The 25,920-nt window shown below is 43.9% G+C and overlaps 1 protein-coding gene across 3 annotated transcripts in view; it reads right to left on the bottom strand.

Moving 5' to 3' along the window:
- The window catches only part of LOC144479405 (scaffold attachment factor B1-like), a 96,554-nt gene that overhangs the window by 6,459 nt on the left and 64,175 nt on the right, over positions 1 to 25,920 (bottom strand). For 2 of the 3 annotated variants that reach the window (XM_078198035.1, XM_078198038.1), the window contains 4 exons: positions 20,745 to 20,887; positions 14,898 to 15,057; positions 12,316 to 12,413; positions 9,255 to 9,367 (listed from right to left, as the gene is read on the bottom strand). In XM_078198035.1, the coding sequence (XP_078054161.1) occupies positions 9,255 to 9,367; positions 12,316 to 12,413; positions 14,898 to 15,057; positions 20,745 to 20,887 (514 nt within the window). The remainder of the gene's footprint in view (positions 1 to 9,254; positions 9,368 to 12,315; positions 12,414 to 14,897; positions 15,058 to 20,744; positions 20,888 to 25,920) is intronic. The other variant, XM_078198037.1, reaches the window with a different exon arrangement.

Genomic DNA, 25,920 nt, shown 5'->3' with positions numbered 1-25,920 from the left:
TGGCCTAACCAGCGTTCTATACAGCTGCATCATCAGACTCCAGCTTTTATACTCTATACCCCGTCCTATAAAGGCAAGCATACCATATGCCTTCTTCACCACCTTCTCCACCTGTGTTGCCACCTTCAAGGATTTGTGGACTTGCACACCTAGGTCCCTCTGTGTTTCTATACTCCTGATGACTCTGCCATTTATTGTATAACTCCTCCCTACATTATTTCTTCCAAAATGCATCACTTCGCATTTATCCGGATTAAACTCCATCTGTCACCTCTCCGCCCAATTTTCCAGCCTATCTATATCCTGCTGTATTGCCCGACAATGCTCTTCGCTATCCGCAAGTCCAGCCATCTTCGTGTCATCCGCAAACTTGCTGATTACACCAGTTACACCTTCTTCCAAATCATTTATATATATCACAAATAGCAGAGGTCCCAGTACAGAGCCCTGCGGAACACCGCTGGTCACAGACCTCCAGCCGGAAAAAGACCCTTCGACCACTACCCAGAACCAGGGAACCAGAAGCAAGAGATGAAAATCTTCTCAATTTCAGCAAAAACTCTTTGCAAATTTTAAACAAGCTAGCTCCAGGAAGGGGATAGATCGAGTGAACGTTCAAAGACTATTTCCTCGGGTGGATGGAGCTATTACAAGGGGGCATAACTATAGGGTTCATGGTGGGAGATATAGGAAGGATATCAGAGGTAGGTTCTTCACGCAGAGAGTGGTTGGGGTGTGGAATGGACTGCCTGCAGTGATAGTGGAGTCAGACACTTTAGGATCATTTAAGCGGTTATTGGATAGGCACATGGAGCACACCAGGATGGTAGGGAGTGGGATAGCTTGATCTTGGTTTCAGATGAAGGTCGGCACAACATCGTGGGCCGAAGGGCCTGTTCTGTGCTGTACTGTTCTATGTTCTATGTTCATGTCACCTATGACAAACCACTGGATATACATAAACTACTCTCTACCCAATTTGTTTGCGCACACAGGATTGACTACATCTATTCTTTGAGTTGGGCCCAAAGGTCACATAATCTATCTCACTTCATCATCAACTTCCTTCAATAACCAAAAAAATCTATTACACACATGGAACACTGAACTACGCACTTCAGGAAAAACACAATAAGCACAAGGTAGAAAAGATTAGAAGGATGATAGGATGAAACAAAGCAGGCGGGAGGGAACTTGTATAGCATATTGATACTGGCATAGATTATTTGGGCCAATTGGTTTGTTTCTGCAGTAGACTACATAATTCTATGCTTATCATACTCCGCTGCCACTGCCTCCATCTCCTTCTTTAGGTTAATCCCCCTCAGTGGACTGACATTTTGTTTTATTTGACATACATGTACATACAAAAGCAGGAATAAAATCGAGCGAGTTCCCCAAATATGTCTAATAACATTGGACCCTGCCAGGGTAGCAGTTGGAATTTCTCAACTTAGTGAGAACTCCAAGCTTCTACAGTAGAGAGGGTATGTGGACAATAGTTGTGCTGATTGGCATCACACATGGATTATCAATGAGTCAGGACATGGAGTTAAGCTCTGCACATCAACATTTCCTGCAGTAATGGAAGCATTTCAACTTTTAAAATATTTTTTATCCCTTCAAGGGATGTGGGTCACTGGCAGGGATAGCATCTGCTGCCTATCACTAATTGCCCTTGAGGTGGTGATGGTAGCAACATCATTTACTCAGCAGAACAAAGAAAGTTAATGTTTATTTATTAGTCACAAGCAAGGCTTATATTAACACGGCAATGAAGTTACTGCAAAATTCTCCAAGTCGCCACAGTCCCGTGCCTGTTCGGGTCAATGCACCTAACCAGCAGCACGTCTTTCAGAATGTGGGAGGAACCCGGAGCAGCCGGAGGAAACCTATGCCGGCATGGGGAGAATGTGCAGACTCCACAGTCACCCAAGGCTAGAATCGAACCTGGGTCCCTGGCGCTGTGAGGCAGCAGTGCTAACCACTGTGCCGCCCAACAGTACAGCACAGGAACAGGCCCTCCGGCCCTCCAAGCCTGCGCTGATCATGATGCCTGCCTCAACTAAAACCCTGTGGCCAAGCTCTTCCAGTATAGCTACAACACTGGCATCTACCCAACAATGTGGAAAATTTCCCAGGTATGTCCTGTACACAAAAGGCAGGACAAAGCCAACCCAGCTAATTAATGCCCAATCAATCTACTCTCGATCAGTAAAATGATGGAAGGGGTCATCAACAGCGCTATCAAGCAGCACCTGCTCAGCAATAACCTGCTCAGTAACGCCCAGTTTGGGTTTGGCCAAACTGGTCACTCAGCTCCTGACCTCATTACAACCTTGGTTCAAACATGGACTAAAGAGTTGAATTCCAGAGGTGAGGTGAGAGTGACAGCCCTTGACATCAAAACCGCATTTGACTAAGTGTGGCATCAAGGAGCCCTAGCAAAACTGGCATCAAATGGGTATCAGGGGGCAACTCTCTACTGGTTAGAGTCATACCTAGTGCATAGTAAGATGGTTGTGGTTGTGAAGGGTCAGTCATCTCAGTTCCAGGACATCTCTGCAGGAGTCCCTCAGGGTAGTGCCCTAGGCCCAACAATCTTCAGCTGTTTCATCAACAGTGGTTAGCACTGCTGCCTCACAGTGCCAGGGACCCGGGTTCGATTCCCGGCTTGGGTCACTATCTGTGTAGAGTTTGCACGTTCGCCCCATGTCTGCGTGAGTTTCCTCTCGGTGCTCCGGTTTCCTTCCACAGTCTAAAAGACGTGCTGGTTTGGTGCATTGACCTGAACAGGCGCCGGAGTGTGGCGACTAGGGGAATTTCACAGTAACTTCATTGCAACCTTAATGTAAGCCTTACCTTACCGTAAGACTAATAAATAAACTTTTAAAACTTTTCCCTCCGTCATAAGGTCAGGAGTGGGGATGTTCGCCGTAGATTGCACAATGTTCAGCACCATTCGCGACTCTTCAGATACTGAAGCAGTCTATGTTCAAATGCAAGTTTTGGACAATATCCAGGCTTGGGCTGACAAGTGGCAAGTAACATTCACACTACACAAATGCCAGGCAATGACCATCACCAATAAGAGACACTCTAACCACTGCCTCTTAACATTCAATGGTGTCACCGTCTCCGAATCCCCCACTGTCAACATCCTTGGGGTTATCATTGACCAGAAACTCAACTGGACTCACCACATAAACACAGTGGCTACAAGAGCAGGTCAGAGGCTAGGAACAATGCGGCAAGTAACTCACCTCCTGACTCCCTAAAGCCGATCCACCATCTACAAGGCACAAGTTAGGAGTGTGATTGAATACTTCCCACTTGCCTGGATGGGTGCAGCTCCAACAACGTGCAAGAAGCTTGACACCATCCAGGACAAAGCAGCCCTCCTGATTGGCACCACATCCACAAACATCCACTCCCTCCACCACCGACAGTCAGTAGCAGCAGTGTGTACACTGCAGCAATTTACCAAAAATCCTTAGACAGCACCTTCCAAACCCACAACCACTTCCATCTAGAAGGACAAGGACAGCAGATACATGGGAACATCACCACCTGCAAATTCCCCTCCAAGTCACTCACTATCCTCACTTGGAAATATATCGCCGTTCCTTCGCAGTCGCTGGGTCAAAATCCTGTAATTCCCTCCCTAACAGCATTGTGGGTCAACCCACAGCACATGGGTTGCAGGGATTCAACAAGACAGCTCACCATCACCTTCTCAAGGGCAACTAGGGAAGGGCAATAAATGCTGGCAGCCAGCGACGCCCATGTTCCACAAATGAATTTTTAAAAACCTTACGGAGTCCGTATTCTTCCATTTGAAACCTATTCAGGTATTCGCTCAGATGCCGCTATCGTACCTGCTCCCATCACCTCCCTGGGCAGTGCATTCTAGGCATTCACCACCCTCTGAGCAAAAAACTTGCCTCACACATCTCCTCTAAACTTTTCCCCACGCACCTTAAACCTATGTCCCCTAGTACTTCACTTTTCTACCCAAGGAAAGAGCATGTGACTATTCACTCTGTCCATGCTACACAATCTTGTAAGCCTTTATCAGGTTGCCCCTCAACTTCCATTGTTCCAGTGAGAACAAACCAAGTTTATCCAACCTCTCCTCATAGCTAATGCCCTCTATATCAGGCAACATCCTGGTAACTCTCTTCTGTACCCTCAAAAGCATCCACATCCTTCTGGTAGTGTGGCCACCAGAATTGTCCACAATATTCCAAATGAGGCCTAACTAAGATTCTGTACAGCTGCAGCATGACCTGCCAATTCTTATACTCAATGCCCTGATCGATGAAGGCAAGCATGCCATATGCCTTCTTGACTACCTTATCCACCTGCTTTGCCACTTTCAGGGATAGGTGGACATGTACGCTCAGATCTCTCTGCCTGTCAATACTCCTAAGGGTTCTACCATTTACTGTATAATTCCTACATGCATTGGATCTTCCAAAATGCATTATCTCACACTTGTCCAGATTAAACTCCATCTGCCATTTCTCCACCCAAGTCTCCAATCGGTCTATATTTGATTTGATTTGTCACATGTATTAGTATACAGTGAAAAGTATTGTTTCTTGCGCACTATACGAGCAAACCATACCGTTCATAGAGGAGAGTGCAGAATGTAGTATTACAGTCATAGCTTGCTGTATCCTCTGACAATCCTCTTCACTATCCACAACTCCATCAATTTTTGTGTCGTCTGCCAACTTACTAATCAGACATTTTCCTCCAAATCATTTATATATACAACGAACAACAAAGGTCCCAGAACTGATCCTTGTGGACCGCCACTAGTCACAGCCTTCTATTCAGAAAAGCACCCCTCTACTGCTACCCTGTCTTCTATGCCCAAGCCATCTTGCCAGCTTTCCTCTGACCCATGTGACTTCATCTTTCATGCCAGTTTACCATGAGGTACCTTGTCAAAGGCTTTACTGAAGTCCATGTATACAACATCCACTGCCTTTCCCTCATCTATTCTCTTCGTCACTTCCTCGAAAAACTCAATCAAGTTAGCGAGACATGACCTCCCCTTCACAAAACCATGCTGTCTATCACTAATAAGTCCATTTGTTTCCAAATGTTAGTAAATCCTGTCCCTAAAAACCTTTTCCAATAATTTCCCTACCACTGACGTAAGGCTCACCAGCCTGTAATTTCCTGGATTATCCCTGCTGCCCTCCTTAAACAATGGAACAACATTGGCTATTCTCCAGTTCTCTGGAACTTTACCTGTAGCCAATGTGGATACAAAGATTTCTGTCAAGGCCCCAGCAATTTCCTCCTTTGCCTCCCTCAGTATTCTGGGGTAGATCCCATCAGGCCCTGGGGACTTATCTACTTTAATGTCCAAGACATCCAACACCATCTCCTTTTTGATATTGACATGACCCAGAATATCTACACACTCTACCCTAGGCTCCTCATCCACCAAGTCCTTCTCTTTGGTGAATACTGAGGCAAAGTATTTATTTAGTATCTCGCCCATTTCCTCTGGTTCCATGTATAGATTTCCTCCACTATCCTTGAGTGGACCAATCCTTTCTCTGGCTACCATTTTGCTCTTTACATATGTATAAAATGCCTTAGGACTTTCCTTAATCCTATTTGCCAAGGACTTTTCATGACCCCTTTTAGCCCTCCTTAGTTCCTTTCTACTTCCTTTGTGTTCTTCAAGGGCTTCATTTGTCCTAAGCCTTTTAGGCCTTACAAATACTTCCTTTTTCTTTTTGACAAGGCTCATAATATCCCTAGTTCACTTGATACTTGCCACACTTATCCTTCATTCTCACAGGTACATGCCGGTCCTGAATAGCAATCAAATGACATTTGAAAGACTCCCACATGTCCGATGTTGATTTACCCTCAAACAGTCTCCCCCAATCTACACTCTCCAGATCCTGCCTAATATTGGAGTTAGTCTTCCCCCAATTTAACACCTTCACCTGAGGACCACTCTTTCCTTATCCACAAGCACCTTGAAATTTACGGAATTATAGAACATAGAACAGTACAGCACAGAACAGGCCCTTCGGCCCACGATGTTGTGCCGAGCTTTATCTGAAACCAAGGTCAAGCTATCCCACTCCCTATCATCCTGGTGTGCTCCATGTGCCTATCCAATAGCCGCTTAAATGTTCCTAAAGTGTCTGACTCCACTATCACTGCAGGCAGTCCATTCCACACCCCAACCACTCTCTGCGTAAAGAACCCACCTCTGATATCCTTCCTATATCTCCCACCATGAACCCTATAGTTATGCCCCCTTGTAATAGCTCCATCCACCCGAGGAAATAGTCTTTGAACGTTCACTCTATCTATCCCCTTCATCATTTTATAAACCTCTATTAAGTCTCCCTTCAACCTCCTCCGCTCCAGAGAGAACAGCCCTAGCTGCCTCAACCTTTTCTCATAAGACCTACCCTCCAAACCAGGCAGCATCCTGGTAAATCTCCTCTGCACTCTTTCCAGCGCTTCCACATCCTTCTTATAGCGAGGTGACCAAAACTGCACACAATATTCCAAATGTGGTCTCACCAAGGTCCTGCACAGTTGCAGCATAACCCCACGGCTCTTAAACTCCAACCCCCTGTTAATAAAAGCTAACACACTATAGGCCTTCTTCACAGCTCTATCCACTTGAGTGGCAACCTTTAGAGATCTGTGGATATGGACCCCAAGGTCTCTCTGTTCCTCCACAGTCTTCAGAACCCTACCTTTGACCCTGTAATCCACATTCAAAAAATCCTCCTGGACGCTCCTTACAAATTCTGCCCCATCTAAGCCCCTAGCAGTAAGTGAGACCCAGTCAATATAGGGAAAATTAAAATCACCCACCATAACAACCCTGTTGCTTTTGCATCTTTCAAAATCTGTCTGCATACCTGCTCCTCTATCTCCCACTGGCGGTTGGGAGGCCTGTAATAAACCCCCAACATTGTAACTGCACCCTTCCTGTTCCTGAGCTCCACCCATATTGTCTCGCTGCCTAATCCTCCGAGGTGCCCTCCCTCAGTACAGCTGTGATATTCTCTTTAACTAATTATACAACTACCCCACTCCTTTTACAGCCCCTTCTAACCTGCCTGAAGCAAGATTCCAACAATCCTGGAATGTTTAGCTGCCAATCCTGTCCCTCTTTCAATCAAATCTCTGTAATAATTGTTCCAAGTACTAATCCAAGCTCGGTAAGTTCATCTGTCTTACCTGTTATACTCCTTGCGTTGAAACAAATGCATTTCAGACCACTAGTCCTGCTGTGTTCAACAACTACTCCTTGTACAAACACTGTTTGAGAACAGATATCCACTCCATCTGACAAAGGAGCTGTGCTCCGAAAGCTTATGGTATTTGCTACCAAATAAACCTGTTGGACTTTAACCTGGTGTCGTGAGACTTCTTACTGTGCTTACCCCAGTCCAACGCCAGCATCTCCACATCATTACTAGCTTAAACCATCCCAAGTGACTCAAGCAAACCTACCTGCCAGGATTTGGTGCCCCTTCAGTTTAGGTGTAACCTGTCCTTCTTGTACAGGTCCCACCTGTCCCCGGAGGAGATTCTAATGATCAAGATATTTGAACCCATCCTTCCTACACCAGCTCTTTAGGCACGTGTTTAGTTGCACGATCTTCCTATTCCTAGCCTCACTGACATGTGACACAAAGTAATCCTGAGATTACAACCCTCAAGGTCCTTTTATTTTAAACTTACTACCTAACTCCCATTGCAGGACCTTGCCACTCTTCCTGCCTATGTCGTTAATACCAATGTGTACCACAACCTCTGGCTGATTGCCCTCCCAGTTCAGAGACATCCTTGGCCCTGGCATCAGGGAGACAACATATCATCCTGGAGACTCTTATCTGGCCACAGAAACGCCTGTCTCCACCCAACTATAGAGTCCCCTATAACTATCGCTCTTCTGCCCCTTGACCCTCCCTGCTGAACAACAGTCATGATGCCACTGCCCTGGCTGCTGCTGTTTTCCGGACAGTATCCAAAGTGGGACACTTGTTAGAGAGGGGGATAGCCGCAGGGAATTCCTGCACTGACTGCCTGCCCTTTCTAGCGGTCACCCATCTATCTACCTGCAACTTGGACATTTTCCGCCACCTGCATGCTCCTAAGTGCATTGAACTGCTGCTCCAACCGATCGATGCGGTCTGTGAGGAGCTGCAATTGGGTGCACTTCCTGGAGGTGTAGTTGTCCAGAATGCTTGAAGCCTCATGGATCTCCCACATCTCACAGATGAAGCACCTATCCCGCTAACTGACATTTATACCACTAATTAATTTATTTACAAATAAAACACTTAAAAATTTAGGTTATAATTGGCTATACAATCCCTGGTGCTAGATTTCCACTATAAATATTAATAGCTAAATACTCTAGACTCCTATACTAGATAGTTTTTTTTAAAAACTGACTATTTATCCCTCTTGATTTGAAATCAAATTAAAATCAGTAATTTAAATCAGAACTCAAAAAGGGTACTGTCATCTCTGGAAGGCCTCAATGCAGGGTTGCTATATTGTAGTAGTACAGTAATAGAGGTAGAAACCCTCAACTCATTTGATGTCTGGATGTGCACCTGAATTTGCGCAACATCCAGGGCTACAGGCCAATGTTGGAAAATGGGATTGGGCTGGGTGGCTCATTTTTCGGCTGGTGCAGGCACGAGGGACAGAGTGGCCTCTTGACGTTGTAAATTTTTCTACATTTTCTAATGATTTGAAAATGAGAAATGTGTTGGGGACAAGGCAGGGCAGTGGCACTACATGAATTGCTCCTTAGGAGATCAAATATGAACACGATGGGCCAAATGGCCTTCTAATGTGCTGGGATTCTATGCTCCCTCGCCCATCATCCAGGTCCTTTACACAAACCTAAGCCTCAATAACTATAGGGCACAGCCACCACAGCTGAGGACCGGGAACATACCTACCAGCACTGAAAAGTTTCCAAATGCCCCCCTTCATTCTTTTGAGGATGGCCTTAAATTTTGGCGCACTGTTAATCAGTTCACTGACTAGTGCGAACAATCAACTCAAATCCTCCATTTTGAGTGCACTCGGATCACTTTCCCATTTAACCACTGAAGTGGAAACGATGGCTTCTTTTACGAGTTACTAAGCTATAGATGTTGCCTTTGAGTGAATGTAAGTAGTAAAAACGCTGTCTTCACATTATTCAGGAACACAATTTGTCAAGTTTTTACCATGCCAATGATCCCGTGACATCATTCCACTATCCATGCTTCCTTGCCAGGAACGATCATGAAATCCATCCATCTTCCGGCTGCGATCAGTGTTCCAATCTCGGTTCAAAGGGCTAAACGGACAATAATAATCTCTCAATAAACGGTAAAATCTACAAGGTGCATACTTAGGTCAGAACCTCAGTACTCAATACTGAACAACAGCAATTACCAATCAGAAATAGTGCTTTGTTCCTATTCAATCAGTACACGTCTCTAATATGCTTCAGAAATAGAGACTCGTATTGGGTCTGCTGAAATAGTTTGCTCTTTCTGCCACTGGAGACTAACCAGGAACATTTTCCATTTGTTAGATCTCTTATTTATTGCTGGGGCCCAAAAAACACAAAAGGTAACTTTTTTGTGGACATCAAGGTGAAAAAAGATTAGTGTGAAGAAATGCAAACATTTTTCCATCAGATCTGCAGCAAGTATGGCCAAATAAGGAGCCATACAACTCAGTTGTTCACTATTTCTATCTCCATTAATGGCCTAATGTGCTCCTGTCCCCAGCTAAACCTTCACTGTCTCTTCTGATCCAGCCACACCTCATTCTGTCAAATACAAGGGAGGTTTACATGGTACACGACTAGCTTGGCCGTCTGCAGCTGTGCCTATGAGCCTCTGTTGTCACCATCTGCCAAAATGAAGTGCACAGCAGCATACTGCTTATGTTAGACTAGTAATCCATGAGCCTAGACTATTGATCCAGAGATATGGGTGCAAAACCCACCATGACAGCTGGGGAATTTAAATCTAATAAAATTAACAAACCTGGAATATAAAAAACTAGCACTGATAATGACTGCAAAACTACCAATTATTGCATAAAGTCATCTGGTTCACTGATGTTCTTTAAGGAAGGAAATCTTCCATTGTTGCATGGTCTGGTCTATATGTGACTTCAGACCCATAGGAATGTGGTTAACTCTTAACTGCCCTCTGAAATGGCAAACAAACCACTCAGTTGAATTCACCAAATTCTCAAAGGCAATTAGAGTTAGGCAATAAATGCTGACCTTAGCAGTAATGCCCACAAACTCGGAATAATAAAAACATTGTGCAGTAGATAGGCAGACTTCTGGCATGTAAGAGGTAGCAACCAATGATGCTACATGTAGGAACCAATAGCATGGAATGAGTAGAAGTCTCCTACAATTAGATTTTCAGGGACTACATACTAATTTAGAGAGACCCTTAGAAATACAATCTGCAGGTTACTATCATATCACATGCTAGAAATTATAGACAGATGAACATGTAGATAGAGGCATGAATTTAGCTGTTTGGGGCATGAAGGTGAGTTCTGGGACTGAGGGGCTAAACTGCATTGGAACCAAAATCCTGAGGGGGTAGATAAAACAGAAGGAAGGATTAAAACTAGTTTGGCAGGGTAAAAGGAACAAGACAACATAGCATTAAAATCATATAGGAAGCTTGCTGAAAATAGGGAATACTCAGATTAAGAAGGAGTAGCAATCAGGGAAACAGAAGTTTAAATGGAGCTTCAACAATTTAAATAGAGAGAGGTTGCAGAACTCGGAGGTGCAGAGGTATCTGAGTCCATTGGTACATCAATCACAAAATGTTGGTCTCCGAATTCAAGGAAGGATATAAATGCAGTAGAAGCAGCTTGCAGAGCATCACTTGACTGATTCCTGGGACGAGAGGGTTTATCTTATGAGGAAAGGTTGGCCCTGTAACCACTGGAGTTTAGAAGAATGAGAGGTGATCTTATTGAAACATACAAGATCCCGAGGGCATTTGATAGAGTGGGTGCTGAAAATATGCTTCCCCTTGTGGGAAAGGTTAGTATTAGCAGACAAAGCTTAGAAATATGGAGATTTAAAACTTTATTTTCTCCCAAAGGCTGAGCTTCTTTGGAACTCTCTTTCTCAGAGAGCTATGGAATATTTTTAAGAGAGAGGTAGATATGATTCTTGACTAAGGAAATCAAAGGTTATTGAGGGTATGCAAAATAAGGAGTTAATGCCACAATCAGATCAGCCATAATTTTACTCAAATTGGTAAATATGTTCATAAACTCCAGAAGGAATTATCAATCATGGTTTAAACAATGTACTCAAAGGTATTACATGAATATTTATTAGTCACAAGTAGGCTTACATTAAAACAGCAATGAAACAGCGTGGGTTTCCTCCGGTTTCCTCCCACAGTCCAAAGATGTGCGGGTTAGGTTGATTGGCCATGCTAAAATTGCCCCTTAGTGCCCTGGGATGCGTAGATTAGAGGGATTAGCGGGTAAAATATGTAGGGATATGGGGATAGGGCCTGGGTGGGATTGTGGTCGGTGCAGACTCGATGGGCCGAATGGCCTCTTTCTGTACTGTAGGGTTTCTATGATTCTATTTCTATGAAATCCCCTAATCGCCACACTCCGGTGCCTGTTCGAATACACTGAGGGAGGATTTAGCATGGCCAATGCACTTAACCAGCGCGTCTTTTGGAATGTGGGAGGAAACCGGAACACCCGGAGGAAACTCACGGAGATATGGGGAGAACGTGCAAACTCCAGAGTGACCCAAGCCGAGAATCGAACCCAGGTCCCTGACAATGAGGAAGCAATGCTAACCACTGTGCCAACCATGCCATAAATTAATTGACTCTCCTGAACACAGAAATGCAGGCATATAGGTACAGAGCATACCCAACTAGCCTGTGCTTGCAAAACTCAAATCAGTGTCCAACATTAGATGTGATTTCATGATTGGATAACATTTGGCTCATCTTGGTAGTCTTCAATCCAACCAAGTGCAGTCACATTCTCAATAAGCTGAGATCAATAGAGGAAATCAAAACTTTTCCTCTTCTGAACCTGGAATATTTACGTTATTACAGTGGCTCCACTGATGCTTGGCAAAAATCATCTGGTGACCAGGAATCAAACCTTGTTTTGATTGGCCCATATGATGCAACATAGTTTATTTGTTGCGATATCTATCAGAGATGGGGATTTTCCCATCTTCCAATTATCTTAAAAGCAAACTGAAACTGTGCTTACCTATCATCATAACGCCTTTTCAGGGTTTGTTCATAGCGCATTTCACGGAATAGCTCTTCCTTCTCTCGACATATTCGCTCCTGCTCTCGCCTCCTCTCCTGTGGGGGAAGGGACATAGCAGTAGTGTAAACGAACAAATGCTTCAAAGTACCTCCTTAAAGCTAACCTGTATGTGAATCATATCATTTGCAGTAAGATTAGTGGGGATTTTTGTTACTGGCTCAGTATTTGTGCCTGCCCAAACCATTTCAAAATGAGCCCTGTGTGGATCTTTAAACATACCACTAAGTTACCACATGTTAATATTCGTATTCAATATTCACCCAGCCTTTGTTTCTTCCCATTCATTTACTGATGGTGCAGGCTCATGTTTTATGGCAGTTCCACAGGCATCTGGTGCCACTCAGATCCTTGTCCAAGTAATCAATCTTTATTAACAGCGTTGACTATGAATATTGCTGAAGAGAGAGACACATTGTCGAAGCTTGTCATCCTGCACTTATCAGGACAAACGCAAGATTGCCAAATTTCAAATGTAAACTACAATTTATACTGCAGGAGAAAAAGGGTGCTGATTGGTTGGCAAGCTGATTCTGATTGGCCATGGCATTGCTATGGAGAAAACAATGTGGAATCATCCACGAGCTCCCAGGTAATTCAAAAAAGACAAGACTTGAACTTGTTTTCAGAGAACTGGTTCCTATGTACAAACATGTTATTTCTAGCAATAAGTGAGCCCTACTATTCTATTTCTTCTGTATTTTATATTACTAGTCAAATGCCACAACTGATGGGCAAAAATACATTTGCAACCTTTTCAATGCAACTTATTTTCCATTCTAATTCTCTCAAAAAACCTGTTTTGCACCATCTTCCCCTTTTTTCTCTCTATCATCATGGCTCAATGATTTCTTTCTCCATTACTTACATTTCAATGTCAACTTAAGCCTTACATGAGTGAATGGTGCAGAGGTGATCTTGTTTCTCTCGCTTGTTAGCGAACCATGATTCTATTTTGTGACATTAGTATAATTCCCTTCTAAAGTGCCCAGGGCTGCAGAAAAACATCATTACCGACAAGGACCTTATTCTCATGAAAATGTAAGAGCAATCAAAACTTTCCATGTTAGTGGAGAGCCAGGGAAGAATATTAAGAGGTTAGGATGAATCATTAGTACCGTGTTTTGGGCATTCCGTCATAGAAAGGTCAGCAAATCCACAGACCACACAGTACTCATTCACCAGGATGATACCAGGGATGGAAAACTACAGCTGAGAATTGTGGTACAGGAACTCTTCCCACTGGAATGAAGGGGTTAAGAACATAGGGCTTAGGAGACGACCATTTGGCACTTTGAGCCTGCTCCGCCCATTCAATGATGGTCTCAACTTCACTTTCCTATCTGCCCCCCTTAACCCTTGACTCCCTTGTTTATCAAAAATCTGTCAAAATCTGCCTTGAATAAATTCAACGACAGCCCCCACTGCTTTCTGGGGAACAGAATTCCACAAATAACCCTGAAAGGAAAGGGTAAAAAGAAAAATTAAGAGCAATAAATGCTGGCCCAGCCAGCAATGCCCACATCCTATGAATGAATAAAAACTCTGCTGCCACCATGCTCAGGTAGTGGAGGAAGTGAATGTTTGTGGAATGATGCCACTCGAGCAGTGTCTTAGATGATGACAACATTTTTGAATGTTGTTGCACTCATCCAAGCAAGTGGAGATATTCCATCACACTCCTGACTGGTGTCTTGTAGATGATGGACAGACCGGAAAGTCAGGAGGAGAGTTCCTCACCGTAGAACGCCCAGGCTCTGACCTGCTCTTGTACCTAGAATATTCATATGGCTGCTCCAATTACGCTTCTCTTCAATGCTAACACCCATTTTGCTGTTGGCAAGGGAGTCAGTGATGGAAATGTGTTGAATGTCAAGGGGAGATGGATGATTCTTTCATGGTGGAGTTGGGCCTGGCTCATGTGTGGTGCGATTGCTTCCTGTCACTTGTCAGCCAAAGCCTGAACATTGTCCAGGTCTTGCTGCAAGCAGTCATGGACTGTTTCAGTTGCAACTAGACACTGCAATTAACAGCATGCATCCCCATTTCTGACCTTATGGCGGGAGAGTAAGGTGAAGATGGTTGGGACCTCGGACACGACCCTACAGAACCCTTACAATAACGTCCTGAGTCCTTCAGCAACTATCTTCCTTTGTGTTGGGTATAACGCCAGCCAGTGGGGAGTTTTCCTTTTGATTTCCATCGAGTTCAGTTTTGCCGGACAGTCAACTGCGGTCATGACATTGAGGGCAGCCAACTCGCTTCACCTTTGGAATTCAGCTCTTTTGTCTATGTTGGACCAAGGCTATGAGAGGGTCTGGAACTGAATGGCACTAGCAGAACCCAATTTCCATCACTTGGCTGATGATTGAAAATAGATGGATAGGGTGATAATTTGGACTTTGTTGACAGATCACAGTTGAGCAATTTTCTGCACTGTCAGGTAGATGCCATTTTTCTTAATCTTGTACCTTCCCATTTAGACAGATCGTATGTGTTACCACAATCTGTCCTTTCCTTACCCCTTCTATGAGCAATCTTTCTCTTTCCAGTGCCTCTCGCTCAAGTCTCTCTCTTTCAAGACGCATCCTCTCAATTTGCAGTCGGTCTCGTTCCCTCGCCAGCATCTCTCTCCCTTCCCGTTCCCGTCTGCTTTCTCGCTCCCACATCTCACGCCCTCTGCTGAAAAATAAAAATTAACTCATCAGGATTCAAAGACTCTTACAGGATGGAGGAGGTCATTCAACCCATCAGATCTGTGCCAAATCTTCGGCTCATAGGGAACTTTCAAGTCCAAGATCAACAGATTTTTGTTAGCCAAGGATGTCATGGGATATGAGATCAAAGGCAGGTGGAAAGAGCTTGGTCGAGCAGCATGATCTCACTGAATGGCAGAACGGGTTCATAAGACATAGGAACAGAATTAGGCCGCTCGGTCCATCGAGTCTGCTCCGCCATTCAATCATGGTTGATATTTTTCTCGTCCCCATTCTCCTGCCTTTTCCCCATAACCCCTGATCCCCTTATTAATCAACAACCTATCTATCTCTGTCTTAAAGACACTCAATGACCTGGCCTCCACGGCCTCTGCAGCAAAGTTCCACAGATTCACCACCCTCTGGCTGAAGAAATTCCTCCTCATCTCTGTTTTAAAGGATCGTCCCTTTAGCCTGAAGCTGTGCTCTCTGGTTCTCGTTTTTCCTACTAGTGGAAACATCCTCTCCATGTCCACTCTATCCAGGCCTCGCAATATCCTGTAAGTTTCAATAAGATTCCCCCTCATCCTTCTAAACTCCAACGAGTACAGACCCAGAGTCTTCAACCGTTTCTCATACAACAAGCTCTTCATTCCAGGGATCATTCTTGTGAACCCCCTCTGGACCCTTTCCAAGGCCAGCACATCCTTCCTTAGATATGGGGCCCAAAACTGCTCACAATACTCCAAATGGGGTCTGACCAGAGCCTTATACAGCCTCAGAACTACATCCCTGCTCTTGTATTCTAGCCCTCTCGACCTGAATGCTAACATTGCATTTGCCTTCTTAATTGCCGACTGAACCTGCACGTTAACCTTAAGAGAATCTTGAACAAGGACTCCCAGGTCCCTTTGTGTTTCTGATTTCCTAAGCATTTCCCCATTTAGAAAATAGTCTAAGCCTCCATTCCTCCTTCCAAAGTGCATAACCTCACACTTTTCCACATTGTAATCCATTTGCCACTTCTTTGCCCACTCTCCTAACCTGTCCAAGTCCTTCTGCAGCCCCCCTGCTTCCTCAATACTACCTGTCCCTCTACATATCTTTGTATCATCAGCAAACTTAGCAACAGTGCTTTCAGTTCCATCCTCCAAATCGTTAAAGTATATTGTGAAAAGTTGTGGTCCCAGCACCGACCCGAGGCACACCATTCGTCATCAGCTGCCATCCTGAAAAAGTCCCCTTTATCCCCACTCTCTGCTTTCTGCCAGTCAGCCAATCCTCTATCCATGCCAGGATCTTACCTTTAACACTTAACTTATTTAATGCCATAACAGGCACCTTGTCAAAGGCCTTCTAGAAATCTAAATAAATCATGTCCACTGGTTCTCCTTTATCTAACTTTCTTGTTACCTCCTCAAAGAACTCTAGCAGATTTATCAGACATGACCTCCCCTTGACAAAGCCGTGCTGACTCAGTCCTATTTTATCATGCACTTCCAAATACTCTGCGATCTCATCTTTAATAATGGTCTCTAAAATCTTGCCAATGACCGAAGTCAGGCTAACCGGCCTATAATTTCCCGTCTGCTGCCTCCCTCCCTTCTTAAACACTGGTGTTACATTTGCTACTTTCCAGTCCTCTGGTACCCTCCCTGTCTCGGTGATTCCTGAAAGATCACCACCAATGCCTCCACAATTTCCTCAGCTATCTCTTTTAGAACCCTGGGGTGTAGTCCATCCGGTCCAGGCCATTTATCCACCTTCAGACCTTTCAGTTTCCCCAGAACCTTCTCTTTAGTGATGGCCACTCCACTCACCTGTGCCTCTCCTGGAGTTCTGGCATCCCACTGGTGGCTTCCACCATGAAGACTGATGCAAAGTAACTATTCTGTTCCTCTGCCATTGCTTTGTTTCCTATTATTACTTCCCCAGCCTCATTTTCCAGTGGTCCAATTTTTGCCTCTCTCTTACCTTTTATATGTCGAAAAAATTTCTTCCCATCTTCTTTTATATTATTAGCTAGCTTACACTCATTTCACCTTCTCCCCTCTTATTGCTTTTTTAGTTGTCCTCTTTTAAAGGCTTCCCAATCTTCTGCTTTCCCACTAATCCTCGCCACTTTGTATGCTTTTTCTTTTGCTTTTATGCTGTCCTTGACTTCCCTCGTCAGCCATGGATCCCTCATCCTCCCCTTTGCATGTTTCCTCCTCCTCAGGATGAATTTCTTTTGTGCCTCCCGAATAACTTCTGCTATTGCTGTTCCACTGTCTTCCCTGCTGGGCTCCCTTTCCAATCAACTTTGGCCAGCTCCTCCCTCATGTCTTTGTCGTTAGCTTTATTTAATTGTAATACCGTTACATCTGACTCCAGCTTCTCCCTCTCAAACTGCAGGGTAAATTCTATCATATTGTGGTCACTGCTCCTTAAGGGTTCCTTCACCTTAAGTTCCCTAATCAAGTCTGCCTCATTACACATCACCAAATCCAGAATTGCCTGTTCCCTAGTAGGCTCTGTCACAAGCGGCTAAAGGGTCTATACTCCTGTTCTTATATGTTCCTGGCTCCTACATCATTCTATATCTGTCTGAGTTGAGGATCTTTATGTCAATAAAATAGGCAGCTCAATTACCATACTTTCTGTAGATCACTCGCAGGTTGAAGGCATTGCTACGTTTTCACTCCTGCTGCAAAACATGCTTAGTTTGTCAAAATTTACTTTGCTTTGTTGTCATCGAGAATAAGCACTGTGGCTCCATAATACACACTCCTATGTCCCTTCTTGTGTGCTGGTATGGCAACTGACTTTACAGATTTGATTTGTCACATGTATTAACATATAGTGAAAAGTATTGTTTCTTGCATATTACATAAAGCATACCATTCATAGAGAAGAAAATGAGAGAGTGCAAAATGTAGTGTTACAATTAAAGCTAGGGTGTAGAGAAAGATCAACTTATTGCAAGGTAAGTCCATTCAAAAGTCTGACAGCAGCAGGGGAGAACCTGTTCTTGAATCGGTTGGTACGTGACCTCAGACTTTGTATCTTTTTCCCGATGGAAGAAGGTGGAAGAGAGAATGTCCAGGGTGCGTGGGGCCCTTAATTATGCTGGCTGCTTTGCCGAGGCAGCGGGAAGTGTAGACAGAGTCAATGGATGGGAGGCTGGTTTGCGTGATGGATTGGGTTACATTCACAACCTTTTGTAGTACCTTGCGGTATTGGGCAGAGCAGGAGTCATACCAAGCTGTGATACAACCAGAAAGAATGCTTTCTATGGTGCATCTGTAAAAGTTGGTGAGAGACGTAGCTGACATGCCAAATTTCCTTAATCTTCTGAGAAAGTAGAAGCGTTGGTTGGCTTTCTTAACTAATTGTGTCGGCATGGGGGGGACCAGGACAGGTTGTTGGTGATCTGGACACCTAAAAACTTAAAGCTCTCGACCTTTCTACTCTGTCCCCTGAGACAGGGGCATGTTTTCCTTTACGCTTCCTGAAGTCGATGACAATCTCCTTCGTTTTGTTGACATTGAGGGAGAGATTATTGTTACTCACATGGTTATACCACAGGTCTGTACTGTTGCATAACTACCTCTAATGCAGTGTGTAATTTATGCATAATTATTCCCAATTCATCTCTGAAATCCTCCAAATTAGAGATTTTAAGACATTGTGAAACATAAGTCCAAACACATTTTTGAACTAGTCGATATTGAAGTAGCAATAAAATACACAACAACTACTGCTGATAAAAAAAAGTTTTAAAAGTTTATTTGTTAGTCACAAGTAAGGCTTACATTAACACCGCAATGAAGTTATTGTGTAATTCCCCTAGTCGCCACAGTCCTGCACCTGTTTGGGTCAATTCATCTAACCATCATGTCTTTCAGAATGTGGGAGGAAACCAGAGCACCCGGGGGAAACTCACGCAGACACGGGGAGAACGTGCAAATTCCACACAGACAGTGACAAGCCGGGAATCGAACCCGGGTCCCTGGTGCTGTAAAGCAGCAGTGCTAACCATTGTGGTACTGTGAAAAAACTTGTCTCATAATTTGAGGTATAGCCTCTGCTAAAATGCTAACACCAATAAATTTGGAATTGACTTTCTTGCAAATGGTTAATGGCTTTCACCTTCTGATGATCAAAGTAACTGTGCCTTTTAAGCAATGACGCATTAAGTGAGTGGCTGAATATCCGTGAGAGACAAGATCTGACCACTCCGTAGTGGTGTTTGCTAAAACAAAAACATGATTGCTGAAGAGTTGATATTGTCATGTGAAGTTGAAAGGGAAATGTTTAGAGAACAGAAGACCAAGCAATTGCAAAGATACTGATATCAAATGTCACTGCCAAACGAAGATTGATTTGATGTCAGAACATGTGGTTTTGCTCTGTATTGATTGCCTACATGACAATGATTTTGCTATGGAACTTAATGAACCCGCAGAAGTCTCTAAAATGTTCACTTTAGTTGTCTATGTTCCGTTGATGTAAGGTAAAGAAAGAGAATATGACTTTGTTTTGCAAAAAGTTCATAATAAGCTGAATGAAACTGCAAGGTGGGAGAACTCCATGTTTTGCCTAGGATGAAAGAACGGGTGCACGAAAGATGGAACTGCAAGTCTAGAAAGTTGTTGCCGGAGAGAGGACTACAGATATGTTTGAGTTCTTGGAATTCTTTCATTGAAGAAAAAAATGTTCATGTTGAAATAACGAAATCGTAGCTGGCAGAGCATCTCTCTGGTCGACACAACAAAGTTAATACTGAACTCTCAAAGTAACAATCACTCCATGCATGCTGCAGAAAGGACATGTCAAAGCTTCTCATCTTGCACTCACCAGGACAGATGCAAAAATGCCAAATTTTAAAAGCAACAACTGAGAATACTGGATATCACTACTGAAGAAACCAAAGACTGGGCAAACTGTAATCCCAAACCATCTGTACTGGATTAGAAGTATTTAAATAAACAAACAGCAACAGGACATTAGAGATGCTACATCTTATATATTTATTTTTCCATTCAGTTGGCCTGAACGAGGTGTTAACGTAGCTGTTAGTTTAAAGTGGTGAATGAACATAGCTGTTAATTTACAAAATAATTTACGGTATAGCTTCTGCTAAAATGCTAATACCAATAACTTTGAAACTGACTTTCATGCAAATGGTTAATGGTTTTCGCCTTTTGATGATCAAAGTGACTGTCCCTTTTAAGTAATGATGCATTAAGTAACAGTGGCTGAATATTCGTGGGAGACAAGATTTAGTTCCAACAGAAGGTCTGCAGTAACCCAGGTAAAAGCGTGTAACACAATTGTACAAAGTTTTTCTAAGAAATCCAAAGTTACAGAAGCTGTACAGGAGAAACCCCTCAGGCAATTCAACCCCACTCTGGCAAACACTGATGAGTGAACATTGCTACCTCGGCTGTGTGCATTTTCAGCTTTTGAGTGACAAATGCAGGGTAGAATGGATCTTTTGTCCTAGTACAATATATGAGCGAGGGAGGGGAAGGGACTGGGAGGGTGAGAGATGCACTTTGAAGAAGTTCTCAGTACTCCAGCTACCTATTTTGAATTGCTTACATGACTATTCTTAGTCTCTAATTGATATGTAAAGTTGCATCTTTTTTCTCACTGAGAGCAAGGAAGCAAAGATCAAGTTGAACTGACCTGTGTCTCTCCGCTTCCCAGAAGCCTCTCTCAGAGTCCCAATGGCATTCTTGATTCCTCAGTGCTATCAGTTTGTCAAAGGGTACAAAATCTCTTCCTCTTTCTCGGCTGCGAGATCTTCTATGTCGACTCCTGGACCTTGTCTGTTTTTCACAGAATTAAAGCAATTGAAGGTTAACTTCAGCCTAAGACTGATTTCATTGGCAGGCTAAACCCCACATTTGAGAAGTGATCAAAGTCTTCTGCAATGCAGATCATGTCAAACGAGTAGCACACAATTTGCACATGCAAAAAGTAATCTTCTAACTTGGTGCACACCATCTCGAGTCAGTAAGTGGACTACATCCCATGACTCCCATCAGCTTTGCTGTCCAATGGAATACTAAATTATTGTACTTCAAGCCAGCCACTGACCTTGAATATTTAAGACCAGGGAACGAAGAGTGTGACTTAAAGCCTTTATTGCTTCAACAATCATGTGCTGGTCATCCTAAACATCCGGATAAAGATAATCCCCACTATCCTTCAGGTGAAACATTAAATCAAAGCTCCATCAGCCAGCCCTCTTCGATGGTTATAAAAGATCCCCTGGTACTCTAAGAATAGGAGGAGAGCTCAGCTCCCAACCAATATCACCAAAACAAATCACGTTACTGCTATTTGTGTGACCTTGCTGTGCGCAAACTGGCACATTTCCTACATTACAACAGTGGCTATACTTCAAAGAAGTACTTAATTGACTGTAAAGTGCTTTGGGACGCACTGCAGTCATGAAAGGCTGAGAAGAGATCGAGTGGGGGGGGGGAGATCAAGACAGGTATTCAGTTCAGTGCAGTCTGTGGCTCCATAGTCAAACACCCAGTGAGGTAGCTGGCTGGTTGGTGAATATTTGACTCATTTATCTTTCAAAACTTGGACAATTTTAATAATTGAAGGTTTTATTAGTAGTTGATGCTTTACTAATCGTAAAACTTATTCGATTGGCTGGAGGGTATTTTCTACTTAGCGAGGCAATTTCAATTAGGGCAAGTAGAATATTTGTTGGAATGAGAATAAAAATACAGGGAAGAGTAGAGAAATTAACTTCAATTCATCAGTAATTTACAATTGTCAGTAAAATAATTATAGGGCATGTGATGTGTGATGGCTGCAGGATGTGGGAGCTTGTAAAAGCCAGCGTGATCCAAGGCAAATATGTTGTAGCAATTGTCCACTGCTGCAGGAACTTTGGCTCAGAGTTAGTGAGCTGGAAACCAAACTGCAAAGACTGCAACACCTCAGAGTTCTAGCAGGCAGTCACACCCCTTCATATAAGATTGCTCTTATTTTCCACGGTCAGGGACAGGAGGGTATGACTGTAAGTGAGGCAATTAAGAGGATCAAGAAGGCAGAAGTGGAGGAACCAAGAAAGAACCGAGATTGAGGGTCTCAAATAAATTAGTATTAGTAAAAAGGTCATACTGGAGAAATTAATGGGACTGTTAATTGATAAATCCCTTGGACCCAATGAACTACATCCCAGGGTACTGAAAGAGGTGGTTTGGGGAGTTGTAGACACATTGATGATTATCTTCCAAAATTCTAATTTCTGGAATTGCTCCTGCAGACTTGAAGGTGGAAAATGTAACCCCACGGTTTAACAAAGTAGGGACTTTTCCATTTAATTATTAAATCTATCTTGAATAACTATACCTAAAAGCTTCCTCACCATTGAGCTTAAACTGATGGGTGCATAATTGCTGGAACTATCCTTACAACATTTTTTGGGCAAGAGTGCATCATTTACAATTCTCCAGTTCCGTGGCATCTCCCCCGAGTCTACAGAAGACTGGAAAATGTGGCCAGCGCCCCTGAAATTTCCATTTTCACTTCCTTGAACATCCTTGGATGCATTTAATCCAATCCCATTGCCTCGTCAACTTTCAGTACAGTTGATTCAATATTTCCTCCTCTTCAACATGAACCCTTCTAGGGACAGAGTTTCCTTATCTGTCGCCATGGTCTGGGTACCATCTACCTCCTTGGTAAAGGCGAATGCAAAACATTCATTTAATACCTCAGCCATGTCCCCTGCCTCCATGCATAAATTCCCTTTTAGGTCCCAAACAGCCCTATTCCTCCTTTTACCAGCCTTTTACTATTTATGTGCCGATAGAAGATTTTGGGATTCCCCTTTATGTTGGCTGCCAGCCTTTTCTCATAATCCCTCTTTGCTTCTCCAACCCCCTCTGAACCTTCTGTATTCCTCTCGCTTCTCAACCTGACACCTGCCATAAGCACACTTTTTCTTCCTCATCTTAATTTCTCTCTTTCATCCAGGGAGCTTTGGATTTGTTTGTCCTATCATTGCCTTTTAAGGGAATATACCCGGATTGTGCCCAAAACATTTGTTTTGAAGGTAGCCCATTGTTCAGCTACTTTTGCCCGCCAACCTTTTTGTTCAGGTCTATCAGCCCAGCTCCATTCCTGCCCCATTCAAGCTGGCTCTCCCCTCAGTTCATTATTCTTACTCTGGATTGCCTGTTGTCTTTCTCTACCATCACCCTGAGCTTCATGATACAATGATCACTGTCTCCTAAATACTCCCCCACTCGCACTTGATCGACTTCCCACCTAATTTCCAAGAATCAGGTCCAAAAGTACATGCATTCTTTTTGGACTGGACACATATTGCTGTAGAAAATTTACCTAAACACAATCTAGGAGCGTTTTATACTCTCCGGCCTTTACACTACCACTGTCCCAGTCTACATTTGGATCATTAAAGTCCCCCTTTATAACTACCCTATAATGTTTCAGCTCTGTAATTTCCCTGCATCCTTCTCACTAGTTGGCTGTCTATAGGCTACACCAAACAATGCAACTACACTGTCTGTTCCTTAGCTCCAGCCAAATTGATTCTGTCTTTGAACCCCCGGGACATCCTCCTTCGCCAACACCGCAGAACCATCCTCCTCCTTTCCTATCTTTTCTGAACATCTTGTACCCAGGTGTTACTACTATTATCGTATGCGCTGATGAACAGCTAGATGCCAATTTTGAATGTCTTCAGCCAGTTGGTAACCTCATCAGCCTTGGTCAGGGCAGCGAGACCGCCACTGAAGCATAGACCGGGGCTCTTGTCGATCACATACACCATGGTTTGAACTTCACCACAGTTGCAAACTATGGTGCATATAACCCAGTCCTGCCCTTTCTTGGGTCAGGTATCAATGGGATTTGGACAGACTAAATAAGTCATAGAAATCATAGAAACCCTACAGTACAGAAAGAGGCCATTTGGCCCATCGAGTCTGCACCGACCACAATCCCACCCAGGCCCTACCCCCCATATCCCTACATATTTTACCCGCTAATCTATGCATCCCAGGACACTAAGGGGCAATTTTAGCATGGCCAATCAACCTAACCAGCACATCTTTGGACTGTGGGAGGAAACCGGAGCACCCAGAGGAAATCCACGCAGACATGAGGAGAATGTGCAAACTCCACACAGACAGTGACCCAAGCCGGGAATCGAACCCAGGTCCCTGGAGCTGGGCAAGAACATGGCAGATGTAATTTAGTGCAGAAAAATGTGAAGTTATCTACTCTGGTAGGAAAACAGAAATGCAGTGTATTTCTTAAATGGTGAGTTTGGGAAGTGTTGATGTTCAAAGGGACTTGGGTGTCCTTGTTGACAAATCACAAAAACATTGTCATGTGAGGAGAAAGGGCCAATACTCACTGGAGTTTAGAAAGAGGAGTAATCTCATTGTGATGTACAAAATTCTTACAGGGCTCAGCTGGGTTGATGCAGGAAGGATGTTGGACCTGTTTGGGGAGGGGGGGAATCTAGAACAAGGGGACACAATCTCAGAACAAGAGATAGGCCATTTTGGACTGAGGTGAGGAGGAATTTCTTCACTCAAAGTGGTAACAAAGAACAAAGAAAGAAGAACAAAGAACAATACAGCACAGGAACAGGCCCTTCGGCCCTCCAAGCCTGCGCCGCTCATGTGCCCACTAGACCATTCGTTTGTATCCCTCTATTCCCAGTCTGTTCATGTGTTTATCTAGATAAGTCTTAAACGATCCCAGCGTGTCCACCTCAATCACCTTGCTTGGCAGTGCATTCCAGGCCCCCACCACCCTCTGTGTAAAATACGTCCCCCTGACATCTGTGTTGAACCTTGCCCCCCCCTCACCTTGAACCCGTGACCCCTTGTGTTCGTCACCTCTGACCTGGGAAAAAGCTTCCCACTGTTCACTCTATCTATGCCCTTCATAATTTTATACACCTCGATTAGGTCGCCCTTCATCCTCCGTCTTTCCAGGGAGAACAACCCCAGTTTACCCAATCTCTCCTCATAGCTAAGACCCTCCATACCAGGCAACATCCTGGTAAACCTTCTCTGTACTCTCTCCAAAGCCTCCACGTCCTTCTGGTAGTGTGGCGACCAGAACTGGATGCAGTATTCCAAATGTGGCCTAACCATCGTTCTATACAGCTGCAACATCATGTGCCAACTTTTATATTCTATGCCCCGTCCAATAAAGGCAAGCATGCCATATGCCTTCTTGACCACCCTCTCCACCTGTGCTGCCACCTTTAAGGATCTGTGGACTTGTACTCCCAGGTCCCTCTGTGTGTCTATACTCTTGATGGTTCTGCCATTTATTGTATAGCTCCCCCTTACATTAGATCTACCGAAATGCATCACTTCGCATTTATCTGGATTAAATTCCATCTGCCATTTCTCCGCCCAATGTTCCAGCCTATCTATATCCTGCTGTATTCTCTGACAATGTTCATCACTATCCGCAACTCCAGCAATCTTCGTGTCGTCCGCAAACTTACTGATCACGCCAGCTACATCTTCCTCCAAATCATTTATATATATCACAAACAGCAGAGGTCCCAGTACAGAGCCCTGCGGAACACCACTAGTCACAGACCTCCAACTGGAAAAAGACCCCTCCACTGCTGCCCTCTGTCTTCTATGGCTAAGCCAGTTCTCCACCCATCTAGCTAGCTCACCTTTTATCCCGTGAGATTTAACCTTTTGCACCAGCCTGCCATGAGACACCTTGTCAAACGCTTTACTAAAATCCATATAGACGACATCCACGGCTCTTCCCTTGTCAATCGTTTTTGTCACCTCCTCAAAAAACTCAACCAAATTTGTGAGGCATG

This window comes from Mustelus asterias, chromosome 26 (genome assembly GCF_964213995.1).
Source record: "Mustelus asterias chromosome 26, sMusAst1.hap1.1, whole genome shotgun sequence".
Lineage (NCBI taxonomy): Eukaryota > Metazoa > Chordata > Chondrichthyes > Carcharhiniformes > Triakidae > Mustelus > Mustelus asterias.
The sequence above is the reverse complement of the archived record's forward strand: the minus strand, read 5'-3'. Positions and strand labels throughout refer to the sequence as shown.